Source organism: Pogona vitticeps, chromosome 2 (genome assembly GCF_051106095.1).
Source record: "Pogona vitticeps strain Pit_001003342236 chromosome 2, PviZW2.1, whole genome shotgun sequence".
NCBI classification, from domain to species: Eukaryota; Metazoa; Chordata; class Lepidosauria; order Squamata; family Agamidae; genus Pogona; species Pogona vitticeps.
In genome coordinates this window covers 281,708,929-281,727,346 of record NC_135784.1, presented here as the reverse complement: position 1 = coordinate 281,727,346, position 18,418 = coordinate 281,708,929, and the positions used below count along the sequence as shown (strand labels likewise).

Here is an 18,418-nt window from a genome sequence, read left to right as displayed (position 1 = left end):
CTTCAATATCAACCTTAGTAGTAACATCAATTTTCTGTAATGATCTTGTCTTTTTAATCTTTAATTTTCCTTTTGAACTTTCTTCTCTCATCTTCATCAGCAGTTATTTTGAGTCATTGCTGTTTTCCGCCAGTAATATGGTGCTATTTGCACATCTTAAATTACACATACTTCCTCAACCAATTTTCACTCCTCCTTCATATGAAGACAATACAGATTTTCCTTAGGCACGTTCTGCATACAGATTGAACAGACAGGGAGATAAAATAACCCATTGTCTGATATGTTTGCCTATGGGAAAACACTGTGTTCTGTCTTCTGTTCTAACAGCAACCTCTTGTCCAGAGCATAGGTGATGAATCAGGACAATCAAGTGCTGCAACACACGAATTTATTTTACAATGATCTTTTTACACACACACACACACACACACACACACACACACACACACACACACACACACACATCTCACCTAGTGAAGGAGCTCAAGGTGGCATATAACAGCTAAAAATACATGTTTAATATCAGAATAAAATATTAATATTAAAATAAATTATAATGTTTTAAAAATCACTACTTAAAACACATGATAAGAAACACGCTACTAAAAACTCAAATCTTGCCAGGCATTCATAGATCAAAGGCCAGTTTTAAAAGGAAGGTTGTCACCTGCCAGAGAAAGGACTGCAAGGAGACTAACCTAGCCTCCTATGGGAAGGAATTCTATAGATTTTCACGAGCCACCAATAACACTCTCACACCATCTCCCCAAAAGCCCCCCCCAAGATCTCAGATACCAGGGGTATTATATGGGGAGATACAGTCTACCAAATAGCCTGGATCCAAGCCACTAGGGCTTTATAGATCGCAACCAGGATTTTGAATTGGGCACAGAAACAACCACTGAAGTTGCTATAATGAGAGAGTCATACGATCCTTGTAAATGGCTCCAGTTAGCAGTCTGGCTGTAGCATTTTGAACAAATTGAAGTTTCTGAACCATCTTCAGTCCAGTAATCCATTACAGAACTGTTACAACAATCTAAATCTATCAATTTTTTTCATTGTCTACACAATCAAAAACTGCTATAATCTATAAAGGATAAACATAATATTCTTCTGAAAGTCTTTGGTATGCTCCAGTGGCCAACAAATATTTTCAATATGATCTGTAATGCCTCTTCCTTACCTGATTCCATTCTGAACAGTGGGCACTTCCTCTTCCATATATGGTAAAAATCTTTGTTATAATGTCTTGGATATTATTTTCCTTTATTGGGAAATTAATGCAACAGCCTTCTTAATTTGAGTTTTTCCAAGCTGCAGGCCATTGTTTCATTTTCTGTATTTGTTGGCATATTCTCATTAGGTTTTGGGCAGATTCAGTCTGGGTAGATTGAAATAGTTCTATTGGCATCCCATCAATTCTTGACTTATTTTTTCAAATGGTTTTAGAGCAGCTTACACTTCACTATGTAAAACTGCAAGTGATGACCAACAGTCATCTGTTCACTTTCTTGAAGCAGATATCTGCAATATACATTTTGTTGGATTACAGAAATCTAAGTATTGCTCTCCTGATTAGTTTCTGACTCCTAGGCTAAATTCTCTAACAATGTCTGGTTCTGCTTTATTTTCTGTATTTGTATGGCAGTGACAATTATCAACACATCTTGTTCTGCTGTTATGATCAATTTCTTTCCGGACGCTTGTATAAAAGCTTTCAATTTCTTCCTTGTCAGCGTTTGTAGTTGAAGCATAAATTTGGATGATAGGTTTTCCAAGAAATCTGATATTAATTATCTGGACTGCTTGTCTAGATAACTGATATTAATTATCTAACTGATATTATCTAGACTACTTGTCACCATCCCAATATTAGAGCCACACATTTTTTCTTTGTCATTTCCAGAGTAAAACACTTACAAATGTCTGATTGAAAATATCCTTTCCCAGTCCATTTTAGTTTGCTTACACCAAGTACTGAATTGCTTCAATGATCAATTTCTTACTCTATAGTTTCAAGCTTACCTTGATATATACTTCTCATATTCCATGTTCCAACTGTATGTGTTGTGCATCATCAGAGTTTCTTCCTGCCTCTGTGCACATAACTTTTGCTCCAGCTGTATCATTAGTGACAGTGTAATTCATATTTGTCCTTCAGTTCTCCCCAGTAACTGACTGAATGTCTTCCATCCTGGGAGTCTAATCTTCCAGTACCATCTCTTGTTTCATTTGAGATTGTCTCATCATAGGATTTTATGGTATAAAATATTCAGAAGTGATTCACCATTTCCGCCTTCTGGGTGTTACTGCAGTTGTCTATGAAAAATTGCTGTTTATGAAAGACCTTGTGTGAAATATCCACACCCTGCCCACATTAAATAATTAAAGGTAAGCAGTGATGGTAATGTTTCTGAAATGGAAGCAATGGCAATGAGTTGTGGTAGGAGACACTTTCAAAAAGGAAAGCTCCAAGAAACAGCTTTATCTCCATTTCTAAAATATTCATTTTTTGGCTCAGGCAGGATTTGTTGTTGTTTAGTCATTTAGTTGTTTCCGACTCTTCGTGACCCCATGGACCAGAGCACCGCAGGCCCTCCTGTCTTCCACTGCCTCCCGGAGTTGGGTCAAATTCATTCTGGTAGCTTTGATGACACTGTCCAACCATCTCGTCCTCTGTCGTCCCCTTCTCCTCCTGCCTTCACACTTTCCTAACATCAAGGTCTTTTCCAGGAAGTCTTCTCTTCTCATGAGATGGCCAAAGTATTGGAGCCTCAGCTTCAGGATCTGTCCTTCCAGTGAACACTCAGGGTTGATTTCCTTCAGAATGGATAGGTCTGTTCTCTTTGCAGTCCAGGAGTCTCTCAAGAGTCTCTTCTAGCACCACAATTCAAAAGCATCAATTCTTCAGTGGTCAGCCTTCCTTATGGTCCAGCTCTCACTTCCATACATCACTACTGGAAAAACCATAGCTTTGACTATGCGGACTTTTGTCGACAAGGTGATGTCTTTGCTTTTTAAGATGCTGTTGATGTTTGTCATTGCTTTCCTCCCAAGAAACATGCATCTTTTAATTTCATGGCTGCTATCACCATCTGCAGTGATCATGGAGCCCAAGAAAGTAAAATCTGTCACTGCCTCCATATCTTCCCCTTCTATTTGCCAGAAGGTGATGGGGCCCATGGCCATGATCTTAGTTTTTTTGATGTTGAGCTTCAGACCATTTTTTGCACTCTCCTCTTTCACCCTCATTAAGAGGTTCTTTAATTCCTCCTCACTTTCTGCTATCAGAGTGGTATCATCTGCATATCTGAGGTTGTTGATATTTCTTCTGCCAATCTTAATTCTGGCTTGGGCTTCATCCAGTCCAGCCTTTCGCATGGTGTATTCTGCATATAGGTAAAATAAGCAGGGGGGCAATATACAGCCTTTACGTACTCCTTTCCGAATTTTGAACCAATGAGTTGTTCCATATCCAGTTCAAACTGTTGCTTCCTGTCCCACATATAGATTTCTCAGGAGGTGGATAAGGTGGTCAGGCACTCCCACCCATTTCTTTAAGAACTTGCCATAATTTGCTGTGATCCACAGTCAAAGCCTTTTGTGTAGTCAATGAAGCAGAAGTAGATCTTTTTCTGGAACTCTCTGGCTTTCTCCATAATCCAGCGAAGGTTAGCAATTTGGTCTCGAGTTCCTCTGCCCCTTCGGAATCCAGCTTGTACTTCTGGGAGTTCTCGGTCCACATACTGCTGAAGCCTGTCTTGTAGGATTATGAGCATATCCTTGCTACCGTGTGAAATGAGTGCAATTGTACAGTAGTTGGAGCATTCTTCGGGATTGGGATGTAGACTGATCTTTTCCAATCCTCTGGCCACTGCTGAGTTTTCCAAACTTGCTAGCATATTGAGTGTAGCACCTTAACAGCGTCATATTTTAAGATTTTAAATAGTTCCACTGGAATGCCATCACCTCCACTGACCTTGTTGTAAGCCATGCTTCCTAAGGCCCACCTGACTTTGCTCTCCAGGATGTCTGGCTCAAGGTCAGCAACCACACTATCTGGGTTTTCCGGGACATCCAGATCTTTCTGGTATAATTCCTCTGTGTATTCTTGCCAGCTCTTCTTGATGTCTTTTGCTTCTGTAAGGTCCCTACCATTTTTGTCCTTTATCATGTCCATCTTTGCACAAAAGGTTCCTTTAATAGCTCCAATTTTCTTGCACAGATCTCTGGTTTGTCCCTTTCTATTGTTTTCCTCTATATCTTTGCATTGTTCATTTAAAAAGGCTCTCTTTTCTCTCCTTGCTATTCTTTGGAAGTCTGCATTCAATTTTCTGTAACTTTCCCTATCTCCCTTGCACTTTGTTTTCCTTCTCTTCTCTCCTGTTTGTAAGGCCTCATTGGACAGCCACTTTGCTTTCTTGTATTTCCTCTTCTTTGGGATGGTTTTTGTTGCTGCCTCCTGGACAATGTTACGAGCCTCCATCCACAGTTCTCCAGGCACTCTGTCCACCAAATCAAGTCCCTTAAATCTGTTCTTCACTTCCACTGTGTATTCGTAAGTGATTTGGTTTAGATTATACCTGAGTAGCCCAGTGGTTTTTCCTACTTTCTTCAGTTTAAGCTTGAATTTTGCTATAAGAAGCTGATTATCAGAGCTACCATCAGCTCCAGGTCTTGTTTTTGCTGACTGTAGAGCTTCTCTATCTTTGACTGCAGAGAATATAATCTACCTGATTTCGGTATTGCCCATTTGGTGATGTCCATGTGTAGAGTCACCTCTTGTGTTGTTGGAAAAGAGTGTTTGTGATGACCGCTTGTTCTCTTGACAAAACTCTATTAGCCTTTGCCCTGCTTCGTTCTGAACTCTAAGGCCAAACTTACCTGTTGTTCCTTTTAGCTCTTGACTCCCTGCTTTAGCATTCCAGTCCCCTATAACGAGAAAATCTTTCTTTGGCCTCAGTTCTAGAAGGTGTTGTAAGTCTTCATAGAATTGGTCAGTTTCAGCCTCTTCAGCATCGATGGTTGGTGCATAAACTTGGGTTATTATGATGTTGAAAGGTCTACCTTGGATTCATATTGAAATCATTCTATCATTTTTCAGATTGTATCCCAGTACATCTTTCCCCACTCTTTTGTTGTCTATGAGGGCTACTCCATTTCTTCTATGCGATTCTTGCCCACAATAGTAGATATGGTAATCATCTAAATTGAATTTGCCCATTCCCATCCATTTTAGTTCACTGACGCACCGGATGTCAATATTTATTCTTACCATCTCCTATTTGACCACATCCAGCTTATCAAGGTTCATAGATCTTACATTCCAGGATCCTATGCAGTATTTTTCTTTGCAGCATCGGACTTTCCTTTAAGTTCCAAGCATGTCTGCAGCTCAGCGTCCTTTTGGCTTTGGCTCAACCACTTCATTAGCTGTGGAGCTACTTGTCCTCTGCTCTTCCTGAGTACCATGTTGGATGCCTTCCGACTTGAGGGGCTCATCTTCCAGCATCATATCTTTTAGCCTTTTGTTTTTGTTCATTGGGTTTTCTTGGCAAAGATACTGGAGTGGCTTGCCAGATCCTGCTCCAGATGGATCGTGTTTAGTCAGAACTCTCTACTATGACCTGTCCGTCTTGTGTGTCCCTGCACGGCATAGCCCATAGCCTCTCTGAATTACTCAAGCCCCTTCGCCATGACAAGGCAGCAATTCGTGAAGGGGAAATAGAGGCAGGATAGAGCTGCTCAAACCATGTTTTTTAAAAGTGTGGATCAGGACAGATATACCCTTTCAGAGTATTCTTCTTGCAGTGTTTGGGAGATGCCAGGGAATACTCAGGCAGAAATGTCAGAGGGAGTTAATAGAATTAAGCATGATGGCAATGGATCAGTTCATGTCCACTTAATGATGGAAATGAGCTATCCCATTCCACCTTAGCATTCCTCCTTCTTTACACAAAGCATGTCTCAGAGGTAAACAATGGAAATACTGTATCAAATAATACAGTATTTCTACAGACTACCTCCACTGTCCCATAAGTTTTCTTTTGTAATTCAAAGGCCACTTGATCATTCTATGGGACTGCAGTGCCCATTTTCAGTGGATATAATTGAGCAGTAAAACAGCAGTGAGTCTTGCCTGAATTAAGCTCACTTATGGCAAAGAAAAGGAGCATATGAGATGGATCAATATTATCTAGTAACAATTTAAGTATTTCTATGTCTTCTGCTTTACACCCTAAAGACTATAACATCATCTGCTCCCATACAAACCTTCCTGGTTTTTAAGAACTTCACTGAAAACTTTGGTTACCCTATCCTCTAAAATAAGGGATTCAAGGATTGGTCTTTCTTTGTAACTATGCCCCATGTATAGAACCTTCTCCTCTTGTTTTCTTCTGCCCCTAAATTGACAGAAAACCTAAGTAGAAATACTTTGAGTCAGAGTGAGAATCATGTTGCTTTTGGGCCATATGCAGTACCCAATAGATCATTTTAAGATACAATTGCTTCCCTTCACCCTCTTTTCTTTTTGGCACAAAAACTGCAGAATTGTGCATCTAGAATGCACAATTCTAAAACAAAGGCGTTGTTTCATTGAGAGGGGATAAAGAAACCTTCAGCAATTCTGAGGTGGAAGTGACAGATGACCTCTATAAGTTGCTGGCGTCTGTTTTAAATCAATCAACCAATCAACCAATCAACCAATCAACCAATCAATCAATCAATCAATCAATTTGTTGAATAGCAAACGTTGTGACTTTTAGGAGACAAGCAAAAGTACTCCCTTCTTAGATAGTTAATTATTTGTATGCTCTGAATGACCTGCTGCAGTTTTGTTCCTGTTTTAAATTCATTCTGCAGTGCTGTTTCCTGAATTTTCTTTTTAATTATCATCTTACATTGGCTACTTTAAGCAGTCTGTAACCCAGTTCATATTGCAAGGCAGATCAGAAATTTAATGACATATTTAAATAAGACTGAACCTATCAACCTGGTTGAAATACTGCAGTGACAGAAGCAGCAGAATAATACACACTTATTTGGTACAATTTCCAAAATTCAGCCTTCAATATGTCGTTTTCCTTAAATATCATAGCTTTGACTGAATATTCTGAAGCCTTTGTTTTCTTCTTGCAACTCTGGGGTTGGGTTAGTTGGGTTTTTTATTTAATTTTTTTTGGTAAGATTTAGATGTAATGAAAATACAGCAGTTCAATTTGTTATTATAAGTTTATTTATTTATTTATTTATTTATTTATTTATTTATTTATTTATTTATTTATTTATGCCTCATGTGTGTGTGTGTGTGTGTGTGTGTGTGTGTGTGTAAATAAATAAAGTTTAAAACAATAAATTACTAAAACGTTTTTTAAAAATTTAATAACATGCTGGATCATATCATATTTACTCTAGCACTGTAGTCACACAGTGGCCAACTGAATGCCTATGAGAATCCTGAAAGGAGGACAAGAGTGCACCTACATCCTCACGTCACATTGCCCAGAGAATATACAGTATAACCTCCATATCTGCTGTTTCAGTACTGCAGCTGATCACAGTCGGAACTGAAGGGCAGCCCCTGCATCATCTCCCCCATCTGCCTCTTTAGGGCAAGCAGCAGAAACAGCCTCCCAGCAGCTGTTTTAAGGGACAATGTTTAGTCCTCCTTTCCTCTAATGGGACAGGTTGCCAGCAGCTTAAGCACTCCTCAGCACTTCGCTACTTGCCCTTTTGGCCACTTGTCATTTGCATTTGGAAGGCAGTGTTGGCTACTATCTGCAGCTTCAGGAATTCACCAAGTCCTTCTGTATAGCCATCTCAACTATTAGCAATTTCTAGCACTATCCTTAATGAATTTATGTAATCCTAATTAAAGCCAGAGCAAGTTAGCAGCCATCACTACATATTGAGATAGTGAATTCCACAGGGCAATTATAAGATACATGTGTGAATTTTCTATCCTAAATCTCCAACCATTCATTTTCCACAGATGACAGAAATTGTCTAATGTTATTAAAGTGGGAACTATATCAAGCAAAAAAATGTCACAGCACTAAATTGCTCATGGTAGGAACTTTCCACCCCAATCCCAGTGCAGCCCTCCATGGCACCAATGATGTGGTCCAAAAGATTTCCCGGCCTTCTGAAGCAGGACTTAAGGAGTCCAAGGATGGAGGGTGAACTACTGATTCTGCAAGAATCAGTAGGATCTCATGAAAGGTGAAGAGGGGTTGAAAAGGTGAAGAGTTGTTGAGGATCATCTAGTTCAGGGGTGGGCAACTCCCAGAAATCTGAGGGCCACACATGCCTACCTGTAGACTTTGGACATCTGCTCCTGTGCCCAGTCTCTCTCTCAAATATTTTTCTTTTTAAATGCCTTTTTAATGTGTGAGAATACAGAATTATAGACTGTGAGAGATAGTGAAATTGGCTCCCAAACCATGACAAAATTACTCAAATGCCCTTTAGAGACCACACAGGGAATTTCTGATTAAACATATGTTCTTTGCATTTTTTCAGATGTAGGGGACAAAACCAGCCCACTTTGCCCACCTTGATTTTCTTTATTGGGAAAGCATCCTTCTTCATTGCTCCTGTACAACTTCTACACAAGTTATTCTATGATCTGAAATCAGTACATTTATACTGTATTCCCCTATTGTACAGAATAAACAATAGAGTGGAAAGATTAAGAAAAAGGGTGCTGTACTCTTCCATGCCTTTTGAGTTTATGACACAGAAGAGGTCCAAGTTTGGATTTCATAGATGCATCCGGACTATCTGCAAACTTCAGCCAATATAAGTTATGTATTAGGACAGGGTTAGGAAAAAGTAGCTCTTTTACAATATTGCAGTGTTGGTTTTTGCTCCTGGAGACTTAATAGTCTTTCTCTGTAGGCAGTTAGGTAACCTAATGTATATACATGATTGAGCAACCGCCTATAGAGAGGACATTCCTTTCTAAACATGTTCATATGTGATCTTTCTCCATCTTACAGTTTTCATATTATGAAGCTGACCCTGGGAAAGAAAATGATTGCCACAATACTGCTCCAAATCAAGCTACCTCATGTGCAATGTTATCCTGACATTAACATATTAGACTTTGTTCTTGCTCATTCTCTCAATCAGCTAAAAAGAAACATTCTATTAAATCCTTCACCTGTGGCAGGGCACTGAACTAGATGATTTTCAAATTCCCTTCCAATTTGATCATTCTCTGCGGGACAGTATTGATTGCTAGCTGACTACTACTGGAAATGGTAGCTTCAGCTGCATAGACCCCATGTGTCCATTCCACTATGCAGACATCTAGGATTTCAGCCTGCAATTTTGCCACATGACAGTTCTAGGGCACAGATGAGGCTGGAACTAACCAAAGGATAGGATAAGATATCATATTAATATTGCTGAAATAATGAATCTGTTAAATTCATGGTCATGAACAACTGCAGCTTCCTGGCATTCTTCACTTTGAGTGAACAAGTAAAACCTTGACCCAACATGTTAAAAAGAATGGAGTCTTTCTTGTTTGCTTCTGGTTAATAAGAACAAAATCACACACGGCTTAAATAGGTAAGGATTTGCATACATCTTATATATCACTACCAACTAAGTTGCTAAATAAAAGAGTAAAAAAAAAAGCAATGAAGCTGTTAAAGGGATTAAGGTGAAGAAGAGGACAGAGTTCCTGTACCTTTAAATGTTGCCCAAAAGAGGGCATTTCAGCAGGTGCAGCTTGAGCATAGTTCATTCGAAGGAGCCCTCTATAATGGGCATTCTTAATGGGCAGTATGACCCCCTCTCCCAAGGAGCACTGCAGCAGTTCCCACACTTTTTTTTATAAACCAAGCACAGGAAACAGAAGCCCAAAGGAGTCCGATGGTACAGATAAACCATTCTAAAGCCCATCTCTGTGGGGGCAGGGTGAAATCCAGTGTGCCAATGTCAGTTTCTAGGTTGTGATTCCCTGAATCCTTTGAGTATTCCAGGAACTGAAATCTAAAAATCTAAAAGATCACATCCCTAGTTCCCACTCTAGTTTGAGAAACATTGTTGTAAACTAATTAAAGTATAAAACAAAGCCTCTCATCCTCCTTCCAGGGGGCTGCCACTGAAGTGTAAATACAGTTTCCATTTTGAAAACCTTGATGAATTTGCATGAGTTAATTTCTGCCTGTTGTGCACCTGGAAAAAGAAGTAGACTCTCCAATCCTTACAAGAGGGATGGCCTAACACGAAGAGGGCTAAGATACAAAATGTATTGAATAAAAGTAATATTGTATTCTTGCAAGAAACTCATCAAAAAAGAGGGTTTTAATGAATTGAAGGGCAAATGGATTCAAATTTATGAAAAATCGTTTGGGACTTCAAAATCTCGGGGAGTAGCAATATTAATATCACAATGTAAATTGAAAATTGAAAAAATGCAAAAGGATACTCAAGGCAGATATTTGGTATTTCAAGGTAAAATAAAAGGAGAAGACATTACATTTGTAAATGGTTATGCACCCAATGAGAGACAGGAGGAATGTTTTGGAAATATATTGAGAAGGTTGGATAAATTGAGGGAGTAAAGGTAAAGGTAAAGGTTCCCCTTGACAATTTTTTGTCCAGTCATGTCCGACTCTAGGGGGCGGCGCTCATCCCGCTCTTCAAGCCATAGAGCCAGCGTTTTGTCCAAAGACAATCTTTCCGTGGTCACATGGCCAGTGTGATTTAGACACGGAACACTGTTTACCTTCCCACCGAGGTGGTCCCTATTTATCTACTCGCATTTGCATGCTTTCGAACCGCTAGGTTGGCGGGAGCTGGGACAAGCGACGGGTGCTCATTCCGTTGCGTGGATTCGATCTTACGACTGCCGGATCTTCTGACCCTGCAGCACAGGCTTCTGCGGTTTAGCCCACAGCGCCACCACGTCCCTAAATTGAGGGAAGGTTTCGTGATATTAACAGGAGATTTTAACATGGTAATGGATATGAAGAAGGATAAATCAAAGTTGCGAATTGGAGAAGGGAAAATTAAATATACAATATTAAATAGATTAATTAATAAAACAGATTTGAAAAATGTTTGGAGAGAATGAAAGGGTGAAGAAAGAAAGTTCTCCTTCCACTCACAGGTGCATAATACATATTCAAGAATAGATTATATATTTGTCTCTAAAGATTTACTGCCAAGAGTAAATGATACAGTTATTGAAGTCATCCGAATATCGGATCATGCCAGAGTAAGTATGGAATTGATGTTTAAATGTGATTATAAGGAGGCAGTAAGGTAGAAAATTGATATAAATATTTTTCAGTATCCAAACCTGATTGAAAAATTTCAAAATTATTTAGAAGAGACATGGGAAATAAATGAGAAGGGAGGAGGTCAACCTAATCTGGGAAACTATCAAGTCTGTGGCAAGAGGGTATGCATGTAAAGTGTTTTATATACTTAAAAACCGGGAGGGGAGGAGAGAATACAGGAGTTAGAAGATAATAAAAAGGAATTAGAAAAATAGTTATAAGAACTAGAGATAAGAAAGCTACAATAGAATTACAAGCAAAGAGGAAGGAACTGGAAGGGATTCATCTGGAAAAGATACAAAGAAACTTAATTTATCTAAAAAGATATTTTTTTGAATTTAGTAAGAGGAACTCCAAGTTATTAGCTAAAGCCTCTTCTATAAAAAAGAATAAAAACAATATAGGAGTAATACACGATTTGAATGGGAAAAGATGTAATAAAATGAAGGAGAAATTGGAAGCATTTCAACATTTTGTAAAACTTTATATACTAGTAAAAATCCTATAATGAAAATTGAAGATTATATAAAAACAATTTTAATAAAAAAACTATTAGGTGATAATAAAAATAAAATGGAACAGTTAATTACTGAAGAAGAAATAGAGGATATTATAAATAACTTAAAGACAGGAAAGACCCCCAGAACAGATGGATTAGGCCCAGAATATTCTAGAGTATTTAAAAAGATTCTTATACCAAAGTTAAAAGTGTTATTTAATAAGATATTAATGGGAGAAGAAATCCCACAATCATGAAAAGAGTCATTGATTATTTTAATACTGAAACCACGTAAAATCCAATAAATATGGAAGCATATAGATCCATATCACTGATAAATCAAGATGCTAAGAGATTCATGGCAAAGAGATTAAATAACTTTATGGGGAGTTATATTGAAAAAGACCAAAATGGATTTATACAAGCCAGACAAATGTCAGATTTAATGAGAAGGGTACTTAATTTAATGCATTTAGCTAAAGAAACTGACTCTAAAGCTGGAATACTATCGTTAGACATATTTAAAGCATTTGATTCAGTGGAATGGGATACGTTAAAGACATTACGTAACTAAATATTTAGGGTTTGGACCTAATTTTAGGCAGATAATTCACTAATTATATTCACAGAATACAGTTAGACTAATAGTTAATGATGGAATAACTGAGACAATACACCTAGGCTGAGGCACAAGACAAGGTGGCCCCTTATCTACAGTATTATTTACAATGATAATAGAATTATTGGCAAAGATAATTAGAGATGATAAACAGATTGTAGGGACAGAACATAAAGAAAATGGTAAGATAAACTTGTTTGCTGATGAAACATTACTAATAGTTAAAAATCCAATAAAAACAACAGAAAGGCTTAAATCACATTTTGAGGAATTTGATGGTATAACGGGATTAAAAGTAAATTGGGGAAAGTCAGAATATTTATTGTTAAACCACTTGGATGAGTAGAAAAGAAGAATGAAAACAATATTTGAAGGCAAAATGGGAACTGTTATTAAATATTTAGGGATTAATATTACTTGGAATTTACAGGGGATAATTAAAATAAATCTGGATAGATTGAAAAAAGAGATAACTGGAGGGATAAAAGATTATCAGAAATTAAAGATTTCTTGGTTTGGTAGAGTGGCATTATGCAAAATGAAAATTATTGCTAAATAAAATTTTATATTTTGGATGCTTCCTATAAAGATTACAGAAAAACAATTGAAAGAATGGCAGATAATGATAAATTGTTATTGTAATGGAAATAAATTAGTGAGGATTAATAAGAAATTTTAGTATGTAACACAAACAAAGGAGGTCTTGGATTATCCAATTTAAAATTATATTATACAACAAATCAGCTCAGACATATTCCAGATATTATTAAAGGTAATAAAAAATTAATTTGGACAGAAATAGAAATGCAGGGTAAGGAAGAAAAATTGAAAGTATATTGTTTAAAGAAAAAATGGAGAAGAGATTTAAAAGATTACTAACCCTTTCCTTAAAAATGTTAGAAAATTGGAAAAGGTTTAGAGGTATATTGAGCTCACCTATCTCTCCTTTATCCCAGGTGGTGGATTTAAAGAATTTTCCAGAAAATCTTTTTAAAAACTCTTAAGAATAGATTAAAAATAGAGGGATAAATAGGATAGAAGACTGGATGGAGAAGAGGAACGATAAAGGAAATATAAGAGAGATTTGGGAGGCAAGGGGATTTCTTGGTTTAATGTGATTCAAATAGAAAGGTGGACAAGGGAATGGAATAGGAAGGAAGGGGGAAGTAGAAAAAAATGACAAAATTTTAAGAGAGTAATGAAAAAAGATTGAAATTAGAGGAAAAGACAGAAAGAAAGGGAACTGTAAATCAAATATTAATTCAGGCTGAACAGGATACACAAGGATTAAGAACAACAGTGGCAATATGATTTGGATAAAGACGTAATAGGAGAAGAATGGGATAAAATGTGTGGGACCAAAGAATTATGAAGAACATGTCTGTAAGGATAAAAGAAAATTGTTATAAGGTAATATGGAGGTGATATTTAATGCTGGTAAAACTGAATATAATAAATAAAAATGTACCATCGCTATGCTGGAAGTGTAAAAAAAGAGAAGGGGACATATATCCATATGTGGTGATCATGTGAAGTAAGAAAGCAAGAATGGAAGCAAATTTTTAAATAAGGGAAATAAATGGATTAAATAGTTAAATGTCTTCGTTGATGGCTTTATTGAAATTGGTTAAGAAGGATCGATTGCTGAAAGAAAATAAGGACTTAATAGTAATAATGATTACGGCAGCAAGGTTAATTTGCAAGAAACTGGAAAAATGATAACCAACTCAATTTAGAGGAACGATATAAAGAACTATGGGTTATGGCAATTAATGATAAACTGACATGTGATATGAAAATAAGAAGAGGCCTATCAGAAATAATGATTTTAAGAAAATATGGAGTGTATTCTTGGAATATGCATTTTGGAGAGGGAAGAGGTATACACCGAGGGAAGAAACAATGAAGTTTTGGAGAGAAAATGGACTGAATGAAATTTAAAAATATTATTAATGCTAGCCCTGAGGGTGATGATGGCACTGGTGTATTATGTAATTGTATTTTATTGTGGTGTTAGGTTTATGTTGTTTAAGTCGGATGTTTGTTTAATACATTTTTTTTAAAAAAGAGGGATGGCCAATTTATGGTCCAAAATCATATGTGTTCTTGGACATTTTTGTCAACTGGAGTCTCTATCACCAATGCCACCAAATCTGATGATGCAGCACAGTAGCAGCAAATAACTGAGTTTTAGTTTTAAGTTAGTCACTTTCATGTTAAAACAATGTTTGTTATTGAAAACCAACAGAAATTCATATTAGAAAAAAAATCAAGCGTAACTATTTCTTCTTATTTTCATTTCTTCTTCCTTTTCATTGTTCTTTGGTTTCAGACTATTTGTCTTCTGGTGAGAGTCATCAAATTGCACCAAATATTAACAAAATCCTTCTTCAACTGTTTTCCAAAGCTAAATTCTAAGTGGCTTTATTTACCAGATATTTCTCCTGGTGGTTGTGATGGTCATATATTTTATACAATCTGAACAGCTAACTAACTACAGTGATCCCGAAGAGCTGGAATAGTTTTAAAAATACAACCGTCAACATGCTTGGTTTTTCATCCTCTGCCTAGTAGTACACAAAAAACTGTTTGGGACATGATCCAAATAAGTACTGCCATCTAAAACTGGGTTTTAGTGTTCTAAATCAAGCTGGTTTCAAAAGAAGCTCTACAGGAAATATATTGGGATATTATAAAAGCAGGGCTACCTACATACAATATAAAAATACTGCATATGCAGAAAGTGTGGGGTGAGAGAGCACCAGCATTCTAGAAGAATCAGCTGCTCCTTTACTCTCTGTCCCAAGCACAGTTTCTGGTCCAAGGAAAGGACAGGACATTCTAAGCAGGAATGTAGACTGCAGCTGGATAAAATACTTGCTCATATCCCTACTCAGAACAGATGGATCTAATACATTGGTTCTGCCTTGTCTTTTATCACTCAGCCCCAGAGAATCCATGTGCCCACCTCAGTGGGACAAGCCCTTTATCCTACAATCAATCAATCAAAGCATGACCGCTGAATTCATCTCTCTGCTGTTGCTTGCCATCCTAGTAAGACTTACTTCCTGAGTCCCAGCTGAAGGGAGCACTACTGCTAGAAAAATCAACAATCCTCCAATGTAAAGTACTTCCTGAATGCAGACACACTCAAATATTTGTGTATCTTCATCTGACATTGGAACTCAAAAGTAAAGAAAGTGTTCTAAGAGGGCACAATACTTTGATAAATATTAGCAGCCTATGAAATGCTTAAAAAGTTATTTTCTTAAAGGTACTGATTCTGTCTATTTGCCCGCTGTCGCTTCCTTCCCAACTACACAATGGACAGAATCCTATAAGTGTTCATAGAAAAGTTTGCATAACTTACTGCAGGTAACTGTTACAAGGCACCATGCCTTCTCTTGGTCCTCTGCCCAACTGTGCAACAAGATGCACCCCAAACCTTCATTATTAAGTTGTAATTAGTCATAGCAAGTTATACAAACCCTACACATAATACCAACAGGATTCAAGCCTGTAAGTGGCAGAAACTTAAAAGAAGAAAGAAATGATACCAGTGCCCACAACTTTTCCATTTTGAAAAGTAGACACATCATAAGGAGAAAGAGTTTTAAAAGAGTTGCATTAAAATTAAACTGTATTGGTTTTATTGATGGGAGGTTTAGGAAGGACTGCCAAAATGCAGTTCAAAGCGTATGTGGTCTAACGAATACCATGTCAGACTAGAATGGGAGAGATCTAGAATCAAATTATCTTTCTGTTACAAAACTGATCCTCACCTCAGCTATCCCACAAGATCATTGCAAGATGAAACAGAATGGGGAGGGGGAGAGAAGAGTACACAAACAGATCTGGGATCTACTGAGGAAAGAAATAGTATAGAGGTAAATGTATTAAATGTAAGTCCCCCAAAAGAACAACAGAGCCAAACATGAAATGCTATTCCTACATTTCAGCCAAGTGGTTTATCTCACAAGTGTCTACAGGTAAGCTGAACAGTCTAGGAGCTCCCATGCATAATCAAGACCTTTGCCGACAGTTCTTTGAAGTGTACCCTCGCAGTACAATTGCACAATGTTGTCAATGCAACACTGACTATACCACCTGATAAGTGGCTAATGGAAAGTATGACTCATTTGCTCAATGGCAACATAAATATTTCTTACTTTGTAATGCATATTGAAAAATAATATACCTTACGTTGATACCCATACAACCAAATTAAATGTTTGGTTGTATGGGTAATGTATGCATTCATACTGAATGCATACTAAGAAACAGTGTCTGTCTACAGCAAAAAGTCAAAAGGAAAATACTAAAGCATGTGGACTTGATATAAAAAGAAGGGAAACAGAACAGAGGGAGACGTGGAGCTTAGATAGAAAAATAAAGCCCTTGATTTCTCAATCAAGAATAAGAGACCTGACCAGACAGCTAGCCAACTACACAAGACTTTTAAATCTGTTGCTGTAAGCACCGCCAAAAGTCATTCCAAGAATAATATTGTACTTATCACCCCAGGGATATTTAAAAGGAATTCCCTATCTGCTACAGCTCTAACAGAAGTGATTAGTGTAATCAGGTGAATTGTTATATAGAGGGGTTTTAGACTTGACTAAATATTATAGTAATTAACATTCTTTTATTTAAAAAGTGTATAAAATAATATGTAACTTGGAAACAAGAATCTACAAAATGTACTTTTGAAATACCATTTTCATATTTAAACACAGCTGGTGACTGCCACTGCAGAATCAGTGCAACTGATGTTGTACAAATTCTACATACTGTCTGAAATTCAACATGCAGTTGCATTATTTCAAACAAATTTGAATGACTCACTATAATTAACTGATAATACTCTGATTAAACAGGAAGGAATACATTTTAACACCACTTTGTTATCTTCTGTGCAGTTCATTATCGTCATTAGTAGCAACAGCAGTAAAAATAGAAGTATCACTATTGTTGTTTTTCCATCACTATAACAAGAAGCAAGAAATAATATAAGGATGTTTAGTGATAAAATTACAGGAAAATTATTGGAAAACTGTGTATAACCTACAATGAAAGCTGTATTGTGAGGTTTGCACCTGGAAGTTTAATATCTCATGAACTTGTTCTACCAGACATCAGCAGCAGTTTTACAACTAACAAATGAATGGCATAGGTGTTGTCAGTTAGTTAAAGCTTACTGACCTAGAAGAAAACTGCCCAGCTTATTTTAGTCCAACATTTGAGAAAATAATATATACAAATGACTCAAGCAAAAGATGCAGCATAAACATTTCTTGTTTCTTATTTGCAACAGTGCTACTGTGCAAATTATTAATGGAAAGCTTTGTCACTGACTGTTATATCTAACTAGTTATGACATGAAGACATACACAGAAATTACAAAGAAGCACATTTAATGTAAGGATTAAGACTTCTTACCCCATATTTACACTGGCGCGATGTAGCTCCATACTGGAAGCGACACTGCTCATCAGCATCATATACCTGACCTGGTGCCACCGCAGGATATATAAAATCACGCTTTGGAGGCTCATTATCAAGACAAGTACCACGGCCTGAACTGTTCAACATAAAGGACCAAAGAAATTATAAATGTTTTGTGTGAAACAAATGTTACAGATATACAAACTAACGTGAAAAACTTGAAATATAGGATTAGGATGAAGCTGAATAATCAGGAATGTTTTTCATTGATTAGATTGCTCTCATGAAAATGATTTTGCAAATTAAGGGGGTAGGGGATCCCATGTTGTGGACTAGCATCTTCCCAGTGTCACAATACTTTGTTCCCTTCCGCGTTTCAGAGGTTTGAAAGTATCTACAACTATGCGATTAGTGTGTTATAGAGCAGGAGTCCCCAAACCCTGGTCCATGGACCAGTCCCGGTCCGTCGCCTTGCCAGGACTGAGCCGCAAATCTCCCCCCCAATGTGCACAGATGCATGCACACCTCTCCCATGCACACATGGCCCCT

At 37.2% G+C, this 18,418-nt stretch overlaps 2 protein-coding genes across 6 annotated transcripts in view; one reads left to right on the top strand and one right to left on the bottom strand.

Annotated features, from left to right (window-relative positions):
- The window catches only part of ADAMTS6 (ADAM metallopeptidase with thrombospondin type 1 motif 6), a 224,010-nt gene that overhangs the window by 83,762 nt on the left and 121,830 nt on the right, over positions 1-18,418 (bottom strand). For all 5 annotated transcript variants that reach the window (XR_012084520.2, XM_078384552.1, XM_020783724.3 and 2 more), the window contains one exon: positions 17,864-18,005. Coding sequence is in view for 4 of the 5 variants with exons in the window: in XM_078384552.1 (XP_078240678.1) it covers positions 17,864-18,005 (142 nt within the window). In the remaining variant the exon portion in view is untranslated. The remainder of the gene's footprint in view (positions 1-17,863; positions 18,006-18,418) is intronic.
- LOC144586390 (uncharacterized) overlaps positions 1-18,418 on the top strand; it is a 439,742-nt gene that overhangs the window by 366,574 nt on the left and 54,750 nt on the right. The gene's annotated exons all lie outside the window — the stretch shown is intronic.